The sequence below is a fragment of the Pseudochaenichthys georgianus genome, chromosome 2, assembly GCF_902827115.2.
Source record: "Pseudochaenichthys georgianus chromosome 2, fPseGeo1.2, whole genome shotgun sequence".
Classification (NCBI taxonomy): Eukaryota; Metazoa; Chordata; class Actinopteri; order Perciformes; family Channichthyidae; genus Pseudochaenichthys; species Pseudochaenichthys georgianus.
Window position 1 is genome coordinate 3,070,463 of NC_047504.1, and position 18,824 is coordinate 3,089,286.

An 18,824-nucleotide genomic window follows, 5' to 3' on the forward strand; every position below is an offset into this window, starting at 1 on the left:
GATGAGTCTGGGTTGTTTTTCCTTTAGAAGGGGCAACAACTGCACCTTTCTTCAGAATGAATGTTCAGCGGAGACATATTAAACCTGCTTATCTCTGATATTTTATATCCATTCCCTCTAAACTATATTGGGCCTAGTGTTTACCCACTGTTATGTAACTGCTGTCTTCTTCCATGATAATCCCCTACCATATCGGGGCAAAGTGATAAAGGGATGAGACGAGAGCATTACCCAATAGTGTGTATTCTCATGTTGTTAACACAGCGTAGCGCTCTATGTTTGGCTGAATAAATACATCAAACACAAGAAAGATATTAATATCTGCATATGGAGGCAGGAGAACATCTTCTTGTCTCTTGTTTCTAGTCATATAGACTTCCACTGGAGGGAGCAGACTCCTTTCAAAGGTCTTCTAAAACCCTAACACTTATCATCAGGAGTCATCAAACGTTTAACAATATTCCCACTCATTAACTATCCTACACATTCTTATTCACTGTAAGGCTCTGCTTTATTTACCAATCCCAAGACCTTAGCTTGGTTGGGTTATTGACTTTTCCTCTACTTCCAGAACCACCCCAAAAAATATGAAGAACCATCTGTTATGCCCAACATATATAAAGCTATCCTGAAGGTGCCATTACTCCAAATGGACCAAACGTTTCAGACCCTTCAGTCAATTGACCAACCAACAACACACACACACACACACACACACACACACACACACACACACACACACACACACACACACACACACACACACACACACACACACACACACACACACACACACACACCACACACACACACACACACACACACACACACACACACACACACACACACACACACACACACACACACACACACACACACACACACACACACACACACACACACACACACACACACACACACACACACACACACACACACACACACACACACACACACACACACACACACACACACACACACACACACACACACACACACACACACACACACACACACACACACACACACACACACGAAAACTGGTTCATAGGAAGAAAAGGCTCAAAAGCTCTGCTGAATGAGCAACTGGGGGGGGGAGGTTGTATGTATGTGTGTGTGTTCGGGGGGGGAGACTACCCAGAACTATGTGCTGCTGGATTAAATATTTACATGAAAAATAGTGCTAGAGACACACAGAGCAATGTGGTTTTCCTCAACTGTGAGAGAGCTCACCGTAGCAATGCAGGGAGAGCTAGCTCTTCTCTCTGAGCAGAAGAATCCATAGGGTAAGCTTTGTCTCTGGGGGGGGAGATTCCCTTGATTACGATTGGAGGAACCTGCTGAGACCCCCCCATCCCGATTACTGCCATGTTCTCAGTAAACAAACATACAGAGAGAACAAGGTCAGCAGCCAAGCCTCGCCCCCCCCCCCCCCCCCCCCCCGAGCTTGGGTGTCATGTTACGGCTGAATAGAACCTGGGTAGATGAATAGAAACGCGGGGAGCAGTTCTGTGAGTCATCAGCCAAGTCAACACTCATCAGGAAACCATGAAGGGTTTATTCCTATGTGTGTGGCATGCATAGAAACACACTCTGCTATCCGTAAGAAAACATCATTTAATGGAAAGGTGAAAAGAGATGTTGTTTCTTCACTAGCTACAAGTACAGCTGACAGAAACAAAAACAAGTCACTGGATAAAGCTGTTGTTACTATAAAAGGATTGGTATAAAGGGGGGTGCTCTCTCATAAATATATGAGATATTACTGATGGTCTGAAGTTTGTTTATATCTCAATTAAATGAAAACTCAATGACAAACGTTTCTTTTATCTGATGACAAAAAGCGCTCTGTCATGTCTTTTGTTAAATCATGTACGCCTATTAAAGCATAATTCATATATCTATACTTCCATCATGTCTGTACAGGAAACATGGTGGTCTTGTTAAATACTGCAGATGTCGACAGTGGAGTGAAGATCATGACAGGACACGTCACATTTCTCACCAACACTGTGAGCATCCCAACCACAGCAAGGAACTAAACACCTCCGGGAACATGAGAGCCATCCAGCTGTTCTGTTTCCTCTATAACATATGTGGCGCAGTGTCAGTCTGTCAACAGTGTGACCACTACATTTAAGTGTGGATGGAAGAAAAAAGATGATAATCAAAAACATGGAAGACATTTTTTTTTATAGCTAATAAAATACAAATAATATTAATAAAGCCTTCAGATGGAAGCCCTGTTTTGACTCATTTCACAGTACTACAATGTATTCCTTAATGGTGTAAAAATAAATCTCCTGGACGCTTCCACAGAAAGTGAACTATACTATAATCACTATAATTTAAAAATATGCTTATTGGATTCCGAGAGTACAAAAAGATGGAGTTTGCATGACTGGGATGAATAATGAAAGCCATCTTGAATATAGACCTTTCCAGAAGTCAGGTTTTGATGTTATTAAATACACCTGATACTACAATAAACCATTGAGATACCTCGTGTTGCAATTTTGTGGAGCTGGCTATATGTTCTTCCATTGGTGGAGATACGGTGCCGTGTGCAGTGTGTGAATGTAGCTCAGAGACGGACAGCAGGCTGCGGTTCACTCCACTCCCTCCTGCTGCTGTCAGCCGTGAGGAACCTGTTGGGATCTTCCTCCACAGGCCCTCCTCTTACACTGTTCTAAAGAAGGAACCAAGTGACAACATCAACTGAAACACTATCCCTTGCTCAGCACCTCACATGACATGTGTGCAGTGTGCAGTGTACACAGCAGCCCCTGACCACCATCCTCTCTCCTTCAGCCTACATGCTACTGACATGTGTAAGGTCTACACAGCAGCCTCTGACCACCATCCTCTCTCCTTCAGCCTACATGCTACTGACATGTGTAAGGTCTACACAGCAGCCCCTGACCCCCATCCTCTCTCCTTCAGCCTACATGCTGCTGACATGTGTAAGGTCTACAGAGCAGCCCCTGACCCCCATCCTCTCTCCTTCAGCCTACATGCTGACATGTGTAAGGTCTACAGAGCAGCCCCTGACCACCATCCTCTCTCCTTCAGCCTACATGCTGACATGTGTAAGGTCTACAGAGCAGCCTCTGACCACCATCCTCTCTCCTTCAGCCTACATGCTGCTGACATGTGTAAGGTCTACAGAGCAGCCCCTGACCCCCATCCTCTCTCCTTCAGCCTACATGCTGCTGACATGTGTAAGGTCTACACAGCGGCCTCTGACCACCATCCTCTCTCCTTCAGCCTACATGCTGACATGTGTAAGGTCTACAGAGCAGCCCCTGACCACCATCCTCTCTCCTTCAGCCTACATGCTGCTGACATGTGTAAGGTCTACAGAGCAGCCCCTGACCCCCATCCTCTCTCCTTCAGCCTACATGCTGCTGACATGTGTAAGGTCTACACAGCAGCCTCTGACCACCATCCTCTCTCCTTCAGCCTACATGCTGCTGACATGTGTAAGGTCTACACAGCAGCCTCTGACCACCATCCTCTCTCCTTCAGCCTACATGCTGCTGACATGTGTAAGGTCTACACAGCAGCCCCTGACCACCATCCTCTCTCCTTCAGCCTACATGCTGCTGACATGTGTAAGGTCTACACAGCAGCCTCTGACCACCATCCTCTCTCCTTCAGCCTACATGCTGCTGACATGTGTAAGGTCTACACAGCAGCCCTCATGTCAGCATAATAACCGGAATGACTCAAACACGCATCTCTACAAACACACACGCACGTAGGTCATCTTAATCATAAGCCATGCACCTCTGTAAATATCACTAACACAGGCAGCCAGTAAGACGATGTGTGAGCAACACTTGCACATCACAAAGTAGGTGTAACATGAGAAAATTCGATATATTTAAGCTCCTCATTCACTCAATGTTTAACTCGCTATTCAGCTTCCGCCTCTGATATAAATCATTCATTGACTTAGTGGTTCCACTCGTACTGACCACAATCCAGAAATAAAACAGTTAAACAATATAACTTACAACTGCTTCTTTTATAAACCTGTCTAAGGCTCAAACAAACAAGACTATAAGAAATCCATTATCCAATACAACTATTATTAATGTCCTCTTAATGCATCCAGTACGTAGACAGGGATGTGTGTATGGATGTACATAGGGTGTGTATGGTGTGTGTGAATACACAGTTGAACCTTTGTAGGTAGAGATGTCCCGATCCGATCACGTGATCGGGGATCGGAGCCGATCACGTGATTTTCAAAAGATCAGAGCTACGTTCTACGTTCAACACGACCAATCTAATACGCCACCTGAGAAACAAACACCAACAACAACACGACGAGTACACAGCGGCCACTCAGGTAACGGCACTGAAACAACCGACACTTTCAGAGACCTCTAAAAGGAAAGAGAAACTGCCCCAGAACGGTGAAAAGGCCATACAATAACAGCCTAGATAGCTGAATTCATCGGGTTGGATGACCAGCCGTTATCTGTTACCTTTTTTTTCTCTTAATGCATTGCATAAAGATCGGATCGGGAAAAATCGGTATCGGCAGATTGTCAAAATCAAATGATCGGAATCGGATCGGGAGCAAAAAAAGGTGATCGGGACATCCCTATTTGTAGGGGTGAGTCTATTGGAGTGGGACTTAAAGATAAGAGATGATATAAAGGTCCAACATGATGGATGAACCAGAAGGGATGTCTTTGCCTCTTGGGGGGGGGCATGCAAATCATCTAAAAACAGACCACTATCGGAATGACTCAGCTGTACAGTGGTCCGGCAGTGACACTGTGTTCCTTACATGGTTTCCTGCTTACACGTCCTGCGAAGTAACATTGGTTAGCTTTGCAAAGGTTTTCCCTCAGCTGAAGTGTGGCTGCCAAGTGCTCCAACACATTGAAACAACTACGAGAATGACCAGAGGGAACCAGAACAGAACCGTAAGAATGCAGAGAGCCCAAACAGGAGGTAAAGAAGCGGAGGTGCCAACACCTCACACCTTAGTCAACCCAATGTTTTATCAGAGTATTCATCACGCCTTGTGGATGAATGTAAATACGTGGAGTGTTAGCACACCACGGATCTCCCAGTGTGTCGGATGCACCAGGATGTGTGTTTCAGTGTTCTTTGATAAGCTTACATGATGTTCTGGTTTTTTAAAGATGTTATTGTAACTGATAGTTGCTCTATATCACTGAACAAAACACTAACCACTATTCCACCAACGCTGAAGTTGTGGGAAACACTGAGGTGGCACGACCTTGTCTTTGACTCATTAACCTTTTGTCTGACTGAAGACTAAGAAGCGCACAGCACTGCACCAGGTCACTTTCACACACTTTAAACTGTTCAATCTAGATGCTATACACACAAACACAAAACTTCTTCCAGCCTTGCTAGATGCAATAGTTGAGGAACTTCATCTTATGCAATGTTGTTTATCCCAATGAATATTTGAAATGAGAAAGCAGACCTGATGAAGGCGGAGAGACGTATCCATCCGAGCTCTCATGTGTCTATGTGGCGCGCTCACACTGCACTGAGCTCTGACAGCAGATGTGGAGCAGAGAGGGGGAGAGGGCGAGAGACACAGCAGGAGCGTGGGAGGAAGAGAGAGAGGGAGTGGGTGTGGCCCAGAGAGAAAGAGAGGACGAAAATAACTTTGTGTACTTCCTGAACGAGTCGGTGAAAAGTTGTAACAAATGTTCACACACACACACACACACACTGAGGGGAAGCGGAAGCAGCTCGGAGACTGTGAGGTACATTCTCTCTCTGCACAGTGTGAGGAACACACACTCTGCAGGTGTGAGGAACACACACACAAGCACTATTCATCCAGAGTGGAACAAATCGACATAAACCTGTGCCAAGTACATTCCTGAGAGCACACGCACCAATGCAGAATTCTAGGGATTCTTTTTTTAACAAACATGACATGTGAACGAGTTTAAAGCCACATGGCTAAAGTGAGTCAGAGGACTTGCAGTTGGATATTTTACTCAAATGAGTCCTATGATAAAAATGTATCAGGATAAATACATACAAATGTAAGCAACCTCCACACACTCCGGCACACACCCTTTAAAACTGGACCCGATAAACCGCAGTGTTAATAGGCTGCCAAGCTCAGGACACGACTGTCATCTTTGTTACTGTTGGCATGACAACTGCGGCCCCTGTTGCCGTGGGAATCATGTCCCCCTCTTCACATGATGACTAGTGACCCACTGGCAAGGTTATATACACACTCGCTCCGTATCACCCAATATCACACATTAGAGTCCTGCCCTGACTGACACTGTGGAAACAATCGTGTCTTTATAAATAAAGTTGAATGAAACAATGCACAGGCTGTTGATGCAGGGCCGTGTCATGGTGCACTGTGGGTCTAGGGGGGTGGGTGTGTGTGTGTGTGTGTGTGTGTGTGTGTGTGTGTGTGTGTGTGTGTGTGTGTGTGTGTGTGTGTGTGTGTGTGTGTGTGTGTGTGTGTGTGTGTGTGTGTGTGTGTGTGTGTGTGTGTGTGTGTGTGTGAGATCAGGTCAGGGTAGAGGCAGAGTCCAAGCCAATGGCTCCATCTGCTGGTCAGTAGCAGCTGTTACACCCACATTCTCTTGCAGTCTTACCTCCTGGTGAAGATCTTGAGTGCAGTGAAGGACTTGGAGCAGCCTGTCAGCATCTCCTGCTCTTCCTCCACACAGATCGGGGGGGGCGAGGTGAAGAAGGAGGGCAGGGTCGAGGAGGAGGAGGAGGGCAGAGAGGAATTAGAGGAAGATGATGCAGAGCTGAATTCTCCATCGCCTCCTTTCAAGTTTATTGAGCCTTCTCCTTCAGCGTCTTCACTTTTAGGATCAGGGGCTCCACAGCCCTCAGGTCCTGGTCCCAGGTCAGCCCCCAGGTTAGACTCCATGACAGACATGTTCACTTCCTGTGGTCACTTGTCATTTCAACAGAACAAGCTCCTGTTTGTGGGTAGGTCTTGCAAAATGTCAAGTTGTATTTCTGAATATCCCCGGTGTATTCCAAGCAGTCCCAAAGCAGTGTTTCTTCAAGTGTTCCAAATATTCCCAAAGGAATTCTTGGAGTTAATGGAAAGCCATGTGTAGGAGCAAACGACTCCTCTGCCTGCAGGTTCTGAAGGCTCTCTATTAAACCACCGAGCTGCAAATGGAATCTTCACGTCATGAAGTGGTCATCGTAGGAACTAGTCCTTACAATCACGAGACAAAGAGGACATTTAAAGAAGTCCTCTGGAGCTGGGATGTTTCCAGAGCCAAGGGACGGCACACACTGTTACTATGTGTTCTTCTCTGATCAAAGCATAACGTTTGAAAAATACTGTACATGAAGAATTACTTCCAAACAATTAGTATTATTAAGGTTTTAACTCAAACTACCATTCAAATGTATTGTGCAAAACACCTTAACTGCTCCAAGACTTCAAAAATGGCCACCCTGCAGAGGCTACAAAGTCAATAATCCACATGCCAAAGGTCTTTGCACAAGACACACAAGGTGTGCGTGTGCGTGTGTGTGTGTGCGTGTGTGCAGAGATTAGTGCTGAGTCCTGAGGGAGAGATAATCCACAGCATTCCACTCCATGTCTCCTCTGTCAGCAGCAGTAGTCAGCAGTGTAGTCCAGAGTTGTCACTCTGTTCACTCTTCTTTGTTTCTTCTTCAGCTTCTCACTCCTCTGCCTCCTCCACCCTCTCTTCTTCTTGTCTTCTTTTAACTAATTTAACACTGTTTCATTTCCTCCTCCTCCTCCTCCCCCTCCTTCTCTTCTTCTTTGGTTTCTCGCTGAGTTTAATTACACTCCATGTGAGGCACACACTGACACGCGCACACACACAGTTGAGCTGCACGCTGCAACACACACTTTCATAAACACAAACTGATCCTCTACTACCCGTCCGGCTAAAACCAGGAAGTGGATAATGACTGAAATCAGGTCCTGCCTGTTAGCTGCCCTGTCACATGCCTGACTGAAAGTCTCTCTCTCTGACTGCTGCCAGGTTCCCTGCTCTGTCGCATTATGCTCTGAATGTGGAAACGACTGTGTATGAATACTAGGTTATAGATGTTTACATTAAATAGATACAATTACAAGAAACCAAATGATAAAAAGTTCACCCACAACAGTGCTCTATGTGATCCCCTAGAGGACTTCCTGTGCTCTGTTTCTACAGTTCTTATACATTTTGTACAGGAAAGCCACAAGGCGTCAGAGTGTGACGGTAAATCTACAATGACTGAATGCACAATATGTGAGAAGTTGGGGGAAAAAGGACCCTTTCTTTTCATTCTAATCACACATGATGTTATCTAGCATTTTGATCAAAGCACACCACATGCCAACATTCACCCACTCACACACATTCATGCACTGAAATCAGGCCGCAATACATGGATTAATCTGATGCTCATTCACACACACTCAGGCCCAATCCCAAACCACTCCCTCGACCCTACCCCTCCGTGATGGAGTGAACTCCGTCTGTTGCCACACTCGCAGCTCAACGAGGCTCCCTCCTGTCAGATGTAAACACAGCAGCAAGCTTTGGGACGGCCTCGCCTCTCTCCGGCAAAAACAGGAAATGCCGTAACTGTATGTAACAACGGTTTCAAATCAGCATCTCTTAGACAAAAGGTTTAAATGAATAACTCAAATAAAACATCTTTCATTGTGTTTCAAAGCTCTTTTAGTTTTAAACCTGATGTTTATAAGCTTCTTAGTTTTTGCAACGGTCTGTAAATATACACAACTTTATAATAAAATGCACACATTTACCTTTTTCTAGACTAAACACAGGTTTGATCCTAAGTTAAACACATATGAGGTTATCATGAGGTTGTTAACATCGCAATTTATCAGTGGATGTTTGCTGGAACTACTTGTACACAGCGTGTTTCCTGACGGACACACACAGCGTGACTCCGGTCAGGTAGAGACCGGTCTCGTCTCAAGTCAGCACCGCTGCAGACTCACTGTTTGAGGGCTTGATAGCCCACTCCCCCTCTACACCGCTCCACACTCGTTGCTTTGGAACAGCCCTCAATATGGCGGACCCTCCGCGTGAACGCGCAAACGGAGGGGTAGGGTGTAGGGGTAGGATGTAGGGGGCGGTTTGGGAATGGGCCTCACACCTTAGCTCTACCTCCTGAGGCACACACTATGGCCCAATTCCAAACCACGCCCTACACACTCCCCCTCCGTGACGGAGTGAACTCCGTGGAGTGACACTAGCAGCTTAACGAGGCTCCCTCCTGTCAGAGGGAGGGAGTGAATACAGCAGCAAACTTTGGGACAAACTCGCCTCTCTCCGGCAGAAACAGGAAATGCCGTAACTGTACGTAACAACGGTTTCAAATCAGCATCTCTTTGACAAAAAAATTAAATGAATAACTAAAATAAAACTCCAAACATCTTTAATTGTCTCTTTTAGTTTTAAACCTGATGTTTATAAGCTTCTTAGTTTTTGCAACAGTCTGTAAATATACACAACTTTATAATAAAATGCACACATGTACCTTTTTCTAGACTAAACACAGGTAGGCCTACGATCCTAAGTTAAAAACATATGAGGTTAATTAAGATCGCAATTTATCAGTGGATGTTTGCTGGAACTACTTGTACACAGCGTGTTTCCTGACGGACACACACAGCGTTGAGACCGGTCAGGTAGGGCAGCAGCCGGTGAAGTCAGCACCGATGCAGACTCGCTGTTTGAGGGCTTGATAGCTCACTCCCCCTCCACACTCGTTGGTTTGGAACAGCACTTAATGTGCCGGACCCTCCGCGCGAATGCGCAAACGGAGGGGTAGGGTGTAGGGGGTGGATTGGAATTGGGCCTAAATTCCAGCTACAGGAACACACACCTCCACCTGGACAGGAGGCTTGGAGCAGCGTTGCAATGCGTACAGTTAGCGCAGAACAGAATAATGTCATTTAGAAGTGTGCGTAGGTAGAGGGAGAGTGAAGTACAGTGTTTCTGTGTGTGTGATTAATAAAGGAACATCTCACCCAGTGGAAAACTCTGACTCATTTGTGATTTTACAACAATGAAGATGTAAGGAACAGAGGTGGAAGATATCAGGCTTTGATAAACACACATAGATGTTTGCCCACATAGTATTAAAGTAATGATGGCGTGATTCAATGTGAGCCGAATAACAAAGTTTAATTCATATTTGATCAACTAAAAGTGGGGGGAAATTACATTTTGGCAAAAGCATCACCAAGCTGCTCACTGACTGTTTAACACAATCAAACAAACTGTCACTTGCACACACTTCATATGTATCCACATGAGGGTGCTGACGTCCACACAATGAGCATTCAGTTCCTCTGAGTCCACTGACAGGGTTTCCTTTGTATTGATCTGGAGAGGTTTATTTATAGTCATGCGTTTCATTCTCTCATTAGGTGATTTCAAGCAAAGCTTCACCATGTTGAAACGAATACAGAAAAACACTGTGTAAACCACCTCACTACCCTGCAAAATGAAGCACTGCACTCAACACTTTTGCACCAAATGGCACACACTTCAATCCTAATACAAGACACTTTAACACAGGGGTTCCCAACCCCCGGTCCGGTTACTGCCGGGCCGCGAAATAGCTGTGAGTTTATCGTAATATTTGCAGAATTATAAATATATAAAAATATTTTATCATAATATTTTTTCAAAAAGTGTATTTTCGCACCTATACCAGTCATATTATTTCATCCAGTAGCCTGGTTAATCTTTAAACCATTGAAAATGGCTTTTATGATGTTCCGAGGGATTCAGCGGCTCCAACCCAGTCTCACAAAAAAACGTGTAATAACTACGTTGGTCCACAACGTAGGACGTAGTATTTCTACAAAAACGCCTCTGAAATTGTAAGATCCCTACGTTTTTTTTCACCATTCATTCCAATGGCATTCCACGTGATCTTCAAATTTCTCCTTGCAGAAAAAAAAAAACATGGCCGAACTTCGTTTTATTATCGGTGTAAAATGCCTATTTAACTTACTTTGGCCATTAAAATGCGTTTTGATGTCATTTGATGCGAGAAATATGAGTTGTTATTTCAGATTATGTGTGCAGTGGATGTACATGATCTTTAGTTTGCTAGTTATTACGAAGATTACTTCAGGAAATGGTGTCTATACAACGTTTTCATTGTTACCAAGGTGGTTGCTAGGGACACTGCTATCGATATTATTTCTGTTATGTTGTGTAACTGTTTACTGGTGTTATCTTTATTGCTACCTCCTTCCCCGTCAAAGTATAGTGTTGGTCCACAGCGCAAACGTATTAGTTTAACAAAATCCGCATCTAAAATGGTGCAGAAACGTTATTTTCCCCTGTGCAATTCCAGTCGCACATCTCACATCACATCGTCATAAACAAATACCGGAAACAGACCTAAAAGACTTTATTCCGAGTGTTCTTGCTTTTCTCTTTGAAAGTCATCACATAACGGCATTGTAATACACGGTTCGGCTGCATTAAATGTTACATATCTGCCGTAGTTCTGTATTTATAAAGCCCTGATGAGAAGACTTCTAGACAAACATGAGGAACTGCCGCCAACACTGGAAACGTGAGGTGGAACATAAATATATCAACAATTAAACAACATCTTACATTTCTTTTCACACAATACGTCTCCTTGCAGTATCAACACTAATTCGGCTGACTTTTATATTTGATCCAATTGGTCGATAGGCTGTATTTACACCATAAAGGTACACAGCTGATATAAAGGGACACCTAGTGGTTAAAGCATGTTATTGAATTTCATCCATCCATCCATCTTCTCCCGCTTATCCGTGGTCGGGTCGCGGGGGTAGCAGTTCCAGCAGAGAGCCCCAAACTTTCTTTTCCCTGGCGACATCAACCAGCTCTGACTGGGGGATCCCAAGGCGCTCCCAGGCCAGCGAAGAGATATAATCCCTCCACCTGGTCCTAGGTCTACCCCTTAGTCTCTTCCCAGCTGGACGTGCCTGGAACACCTCGGGAGGCGCCCAGGTGGCATCCTAACTAGGTGCCCGAACCACCTCAACTGGCTTCTTTCGACGCGAAGGAGGAGCGGCTCAACTCCGAGTCCCTCCCTGATGACCGAACTTCTCACCTTATCTCTAAGGGAGACACCAGCCACCCTGCGGAGGAAACCCATCTCGGCCGCTTGTATCCGCGATCTCGTTCTTTCGAATTTCATTATTTTTATTATTAGATATTAATAGAATCCCTATAATATATATATATATATATATTATTCGTTATTCTCTACTAATAGTTAATTAAAGACTGTATATAATGACTATTTTGCACATCCCTTTCAAGATTTCAAGATTTTCTAAGGTTTATTGACATATCATATACACAAACGGTGTAGTTATGCAATGAATGAAAAACTTTGTGCATACCTCCAGCAATGTTAACTATGTTGAAGCACTTATTTTAACTGATATTATACATATGTATTATACTCTTATAAGATGTATGTAGATAGTATAAGAAATGTGCAGAATATGACAATGTAATGGTGGAGGTACACAAATATTGAAAGATGTCTTGTGATGCACTGTTGAGGAACCTGTGACCCAAGTTCATCTCCGGCCTTGTCAGGTATTGAACAATCAATAAATAAAGAACACAGAATTATTAAATATAAAACACAGAATTTGTGTGATTATACTAAATGATTTACAAATAATCACCACTGCATATTTACAACTATACACATGCTGATGTAACGCAAATGTTTCCAACTTGGGATCAATAAAGTACATCTTATCTTAAGATATGGCTACTGCCATATTTGCTAAATTTGCCTCTGAACCTTGACAAGTGCATGTTTCAGGCTCATCAATGAACAACAGGGGTCACAGACATAAGACCAGCTGTTAAATAAAGCTCTTCTGACCTTAGCTGGCATGTGGGTATATATATTAATACTGCCCATTATGGGCACAAGCAATTTTCACCCATTTATTAATTATATGTTTTAAATGTGAGTGTTTCCTATCCCCTAAACCTCCAGGGATGTACACAGTTTAATACTGGCAACTTCTTATTATGGGAAATACGAAAACGTCTTTTAAAACTACAACTCCCAGTAGAGACGTGCCATAGATAGAGAACATGTTGCGAAACACACAATAGCCAGCATGTGTAGTTCTGGGGACGGGGTGGGGGAGGGGGGGGACGCGGTGGACCCGTTAAAATCCAGTATTGGACAGTCTGCCGTGGTTCCATCCCATTTCAAGTGCTGTTCGACGCTCGGCACACTCTCCAATCACAGAGCTTGAGGACTATCACGGGGTTTGTCAAGCGAAGCGGAGAGAATACTTACTTCCGGGTGTAATATTCTGTAAAGCAAATGAGCTGCTCCGACCCTCGGCCCTGACGGACTCCAACTTGTGTTTATTAATCAAATAAATAAACACAAGGATAATTATGTGTTATTGTTGAGTAAATGGAGAATTGCACAGGGGAAAATAACGTATCTATTGTGGTGATTGACATTATTCACCCACGGGTCTATGGGTATTGTTCTGGGAGAGGATGCGGAAACACAGCAATCACCAGCAACAAGCTGACACAAACCTGTCTGTCGAGGCTCTGCACAGTGCACAGCCGGCCACAGCTCCTGGAGGACGCGTTTAACGACCCGTAGCTCCGACTGTCAGTCGCGAAGCTGCACGCGGCCAGCTGTTTGCAGAGAAATCCCTCAGATCAAACGTTCAAATCTGAACGCTGTAGGCTACAAAAACGTAGCCACGGTACCCTCGCGCAGCGAGAAGATGAAAAGGAACAGATCCTCTGACGATACCGGCTGATATAGCCGGTGTCACGTGGGTCACAGGTGACTTTGTTGTTATTGGTATTCGAGCTGCGCATGCGCGCGATGGACATATCCAGTGCTAAAGCACCGCCTCTGGCGGTCAGTAGGGACGAAATAGAACACGGGAGTGTACCTTGTTCTTGTGAACACTAATGTTATCCACAGCATACACAGAGACCACGAAGTTCTTAAGGATAAAACTAGTTACTAAAACAAAACACGTTAGTGTACCTTGTTAGCTAATGTTAGCTAGCTGACATTAACGTTACACATTGCACTCATGTTACTCACCGAAACCTTGTAAAGCCGGTCCCGCATGCTGGCTCTTACAGAACCGACTAACTCCCCTTTCGTGTATGTACAGCTCTCAACATGCCCAGACTTGTAGTGATTTTCACCTCATTTTATACTTTTCGCCTCATTCTGAAAGAAACAGGTGAAATTTGCTAACGTGACGGCCGTCTTTGTGATGGTGACGCGTATTGTGCGAGACCAGAGACCTGTAGTTCACTCAGCGGTTTCACACAAAAAAATGTGTAACTTCACAGTTTTAAGACACATTTTTATTTTTTTGACTTGCAAAATATTCTTTAAAATTGACAAACATCATATGTGTCATTCGTGGCACAATTCAAACGGGATCAAAAGATAACTTTTCTCTCTCCATTGACTTCAATGTATAATTTTACGCTTCCGGGGTCCCATGGAGGCTCCCGGAAAGGGAGGGACTTCGCCTCTCTATAACCTCCAGAGGGCGCTGTCACGTCAATATAAACAGATAATGTCAATTGTCTAGAGGACAGTCTCTGGTTGCTTCCAAACGTCAATCTTTCTTAGGTTCCTAATTGAGTGAAACGACCCAGAATGAGTGAGTTTTAATTATGTCAAAGTCTCAAAAATGCTACAACTACTGTCACAAACTGGATGAATGTGAAGTATGTTGTTAAAGGAGGATGAAAGTGTAATTAAGGAGCACTATTGGAGTGACTTTGATGGTTATTGGATTCCCGCTGTATGAAGAAATTAAAGGACGGCGCAAGTGGAAACAATTCACAAAGGGATTAAACTGTTTAAAACACATGCTCAAAGTAAACCGGATTTTGCCGATGTGTTTATGTGGATTCAAAAATCGTAAATAATCTACAAAATGGAGGAGACCGATCTGATCGGAGCAACTGTGACAAATAGTCCAACTGAAACCGGCATGGACAATGACTATGTTTTAAAAATGCGCTTATCCAGACAAGCCTGGTTTGTACACTTTACGGGCAGAAGAAACATTTCTATTAAAGAAAGAATTATACATTTCTGTCTTTTTATGCCTATAATAGCTACTAACTTGAATTGTATTCAAATTAATCAATTATTTTATTTTTATATTTTATTGTAATGTAGAGACAATGCTTTTAATGACAATCATGTATTGCGTTACAATTATATGTAAAAAAATCGTGGCCTACAAACTCAGATATTACCGGTGCCTCTCAATCAAGTGCTTAAATATGTTTTTAAATAAACGCTAATTACTGTAAAATGATTAAATGAAGTCAACATTTCATAGTGTTTCCTGGGTTGTGTGGGGTTTCTGAAAATGACCAAAGCTGCAGAGGCTTTTACTACATGTATTTAAATTAGTAACTAGCTTTGAATGTAACTGTGTCTCAGAAATCTGGTTTGGCAGCCTGCAGCAGTCTGATCTGAACATTGGCTAATTTGACTACTTATCCAACACCTCGCTCTCCCTTATCACCCTGGTTATGGTGTCAGCATTACCTAACTCTCCTGGTGTATATATAGATAGTGTTTTACATAACAATACAATATCTATATACTTTGTGTAGGAGATGGTATAAAAGCATGTCCCTGACACACACACACACACCTCCCCTCTCCTCGCTCTCATCAGTCACCCACTCAGTATTTCCATGACAAATGAAACGCCACTCAACAGCCAGTATTCAGAAAGAATCCTTTTAGCTTCCCAACACCCACTGCTGAACTCCTTCCTGTTTATCTCTAATAAAGCAGTCTGATTATAAATTCAAACATTAATCCTTAACCTGACCCCGAAGCAATTTTCCTGATGAGAAGCAGCCCCTTCTCTTCTGTAGGGACTTTTACATGTGAAAACACAGTGTACATCAAACTGCTGTGAGAAGAACTGCAGGTAAATCAGGGATCAAATAATACTTGAAAGACAAGACATGAAGTTAACACTAACAGGAACACTGTATGGGCTCAGCAGTGTTGTACGACTAGTTAGTGGAACAGAAACTGTGAACAGACTTGAACAGAAAACCTCAATCCTTGTACAATAGCCCTTACATACAGTATATATATATATTTATCATATGGTGTATTAAGTGTTGTCTTTTCCTGGTTTTAAAAGCTGCATAACAGGTGTTTGGTATTCTCTTGCAAATATAAGAAGTTATATTATTTGACTTTACCCACTTATTATATCCATATTAGTGATGATTATTGGTCAAAAACTAATTTATAAATCCATTGTTAAAGCACCAAGTGGCAACAATATCGTTGCAATATTGATATTGAGGTATTTGATACTCTCCATGTGGATGAATCAGATCTGCACCATCTGTCTGCTGACTGCTGCTCCATCTGTGGAGGCCTCGTGGACCATTGTTAGCGCCAACTACACCCGTGAGTCAGGTGAACTCCGACAGCGTGGTCCCACAGCAGATGTAACGTAATCCTGATTAAATGGTGAACAAATATAACAGAATGCTGCAGAGAATGGATCCTGTCATGCATCGAGCCTCGTCCATAATAAGCATACCACAAATAGGTGAGATAAAGCCGTAAATAAAATGGTTGTAAATGACCACTATTCCTCTCCACTGTGGGGGTGGGGGCAGTGATCGGTGACATTGATTAACCTACATCCTGCCTGTGACCCTACACACTGTCAGTACTAGTTCAGTTATATGAACATTTGCTCATATAACTGATCTGGTTTCAGCCGAATACGGACCATACAATACCAATATCACTCATGTAATCACTGCTAACCATTATCTAGTCATACCATAGTGCTGTAGGTTCATGAGAGTGTATACCTTACAGGCAGCTGTTAGTTATAATTCAGATTCACTTTAAACAGCATGAACTGTTTTTCAAAGATAAAGCAGAGGCAGTAAGGCAACATTACAGAACCATCTCTGCTGCCTGTTAAACATAATTGAGTGCCAGGCCGTTAAGTTTGGACTCTTGTTTGTTGGGATAAAGGACAGTGACATTGTATGGGGTCACATATCTCCCTCTGCATCCCTTAATACTATCAAACAGAGTGTTGAAAGACCTTCGCTCTGTTAGCTGTACTCTTCCCCCCTTCCCCTGGAACGGTCGACCTAAACATTTGTGCAAGATCAAAATGGTGATGACAGGTTGATGACTAGTCCTCATGACTTCACCTTTAGAGCAGGAGTGTCCAAACTTTTTTCGCTCAGTGCACGTTTTAGGTGAAATAGGAAGGGTGTATTTCAAGCCTGCTATGCCAATAAGAGATTGGGCTCTTTTTATCAAATAAGATTAGTTAGAAAATGTTTTCAACTTGAATTGAATTAATTTGGGCTTATGTAATATATTTTCTACATATTTAAGAATATAAGACAAGCACAAGTTTAATTTGTGAGCCATATTCCATTAATCTTTTAGAATTTTCTGTGCGGCAATTAAGTGACCGATCACTTATTCCATGGAATCAGATTACCATGAATGTCTACAGGAGGTTTATGACACAAGTATGTGTTGCATTTACACATATAATGCTGCTATATAGTATTATATGTTTGTCTCAGTCTATAATTTTACACAATAATCCGTTTCTACAAGATGTATGGCATACAGAGAGACCTCAGGGGATTCATCTAGACAGTTTTTCTCAAACAGTGGTCCCCTCCATCCCCCCAGTGAGCTTCTATCAGCAGTATGGCGGAACAACATGCATAGTGAACAACACTCTGAGTGTGTCAGTTTGGGATTGGTGGGTTCCTGTCAGTCCTTTTGCCTCTTCTCTCTGCCATATTGTTTTTTCTACATTATGCAACTTGTTTGGCTTGAGGCAAGAGGTGCACTGTTCCTCCCTCCCACGGACACAGCTGGTCAAGTTAATGCATCAACATTTGTCAATTATGATCATCGATAATATCATCAGAATCTTGCCTGGGGACCATTACCCTCCTACGGATATGGAGGAGGACAGGTGGGTGTCAAACAGAAACAGGACACATCTGTGAGGAACCAAAACTCAAATTTAACTTGTATCTTTTATACTAACAATTCATATATTCCCTGTCTTTGTGTGCCTTAGATTTTCTTTAATTATCTTTTTAATACATATAATATATGTGCCATCATGTTTACTCGTGAAACCCTTACCTCACTTAGAGGCCTTACAAATAGTGGACGTCCACTCTCGGGAGAGGTACATTAGTGCTGCGGTTACCCAAAGTGACAGACCTAATTTTACCCTTATCTCTGCCCCAGAGTGCACCTAAAATAGGGGGGGGGGGGGGGGGGGGGGGGGCGCGTGAAGGGGGGCGCGTGAGGGGGGCCCCCAGGCCAAAGCTCGCTTAGGGCCCCCAAAAGTCTAGGGCCGGCCCTGACTCAAAGTCAACAAGTTTTCTGAAGAATGTGCTGACATGGGGGTTTAAATGGCCATGCCTCTTTTTGGCTTTCGAGCCCGTCTCAGGGTTAATGCCAAGGAAGCACCTGAAAACAATAAGCTAAAGACAACAATTTCAATTTTACATAGATTTGTTGCATCGTTTATTTTAAGGCACATGCAGCGGTGCCCCTTTCAATTTAAGTAAAACCTGCACCAAAGAAAAAAATTAGTATTTAAAGCCAAGCAAGAATGATAAAAGCAAGAAAATCACTTAGTGTTATAACAGAGGATGGTCTGAATACAGTATTTTACTATGAAATAATACAGTAACATGTTGTGAAATCCTGGTAAT

The 18,824-nt window shown here is 43.2% G+C and overlaps 1 protein-coding gene across 6 annotated transcripts in view; it reads right to left on the minus strand.

Annotated features, from left to right (window-relative positions):
- Window positions 1–18,824, minus strand: part of LOC117457732 (diacylglycerol kinase zeta-like) — a 112,014-nt gene that overhangs the window by 71,409 nt on the left and 21,781 nt on the right. For 4 of the 6 annotated variants that reach the window (XM_071205120.1, XM_071205121.1, XM_034097962.2 and 1 more), the window contains exon 1: window positions 5,477–5,566. The exons of 1 other annotated variant lie outside the window; for it this stretch is intronic. Coding sequence is in view for 1 of the 5 variants with exons in the window: in XM_071205125.1 (XP_071061226.1) it covers window positions 6,630–6,922 (293 nt within the window). In the remaining 4 variants the exon portion in view is untranslated. Of the gene's footprint in view, window positions 1–5,476; window positions 5,567–6,629; window positions 8,544–18,824 lie in introns of those variants that run through there. One more of the 6 variants, XM_071205125.1, reaches the window with a different exon arrangement.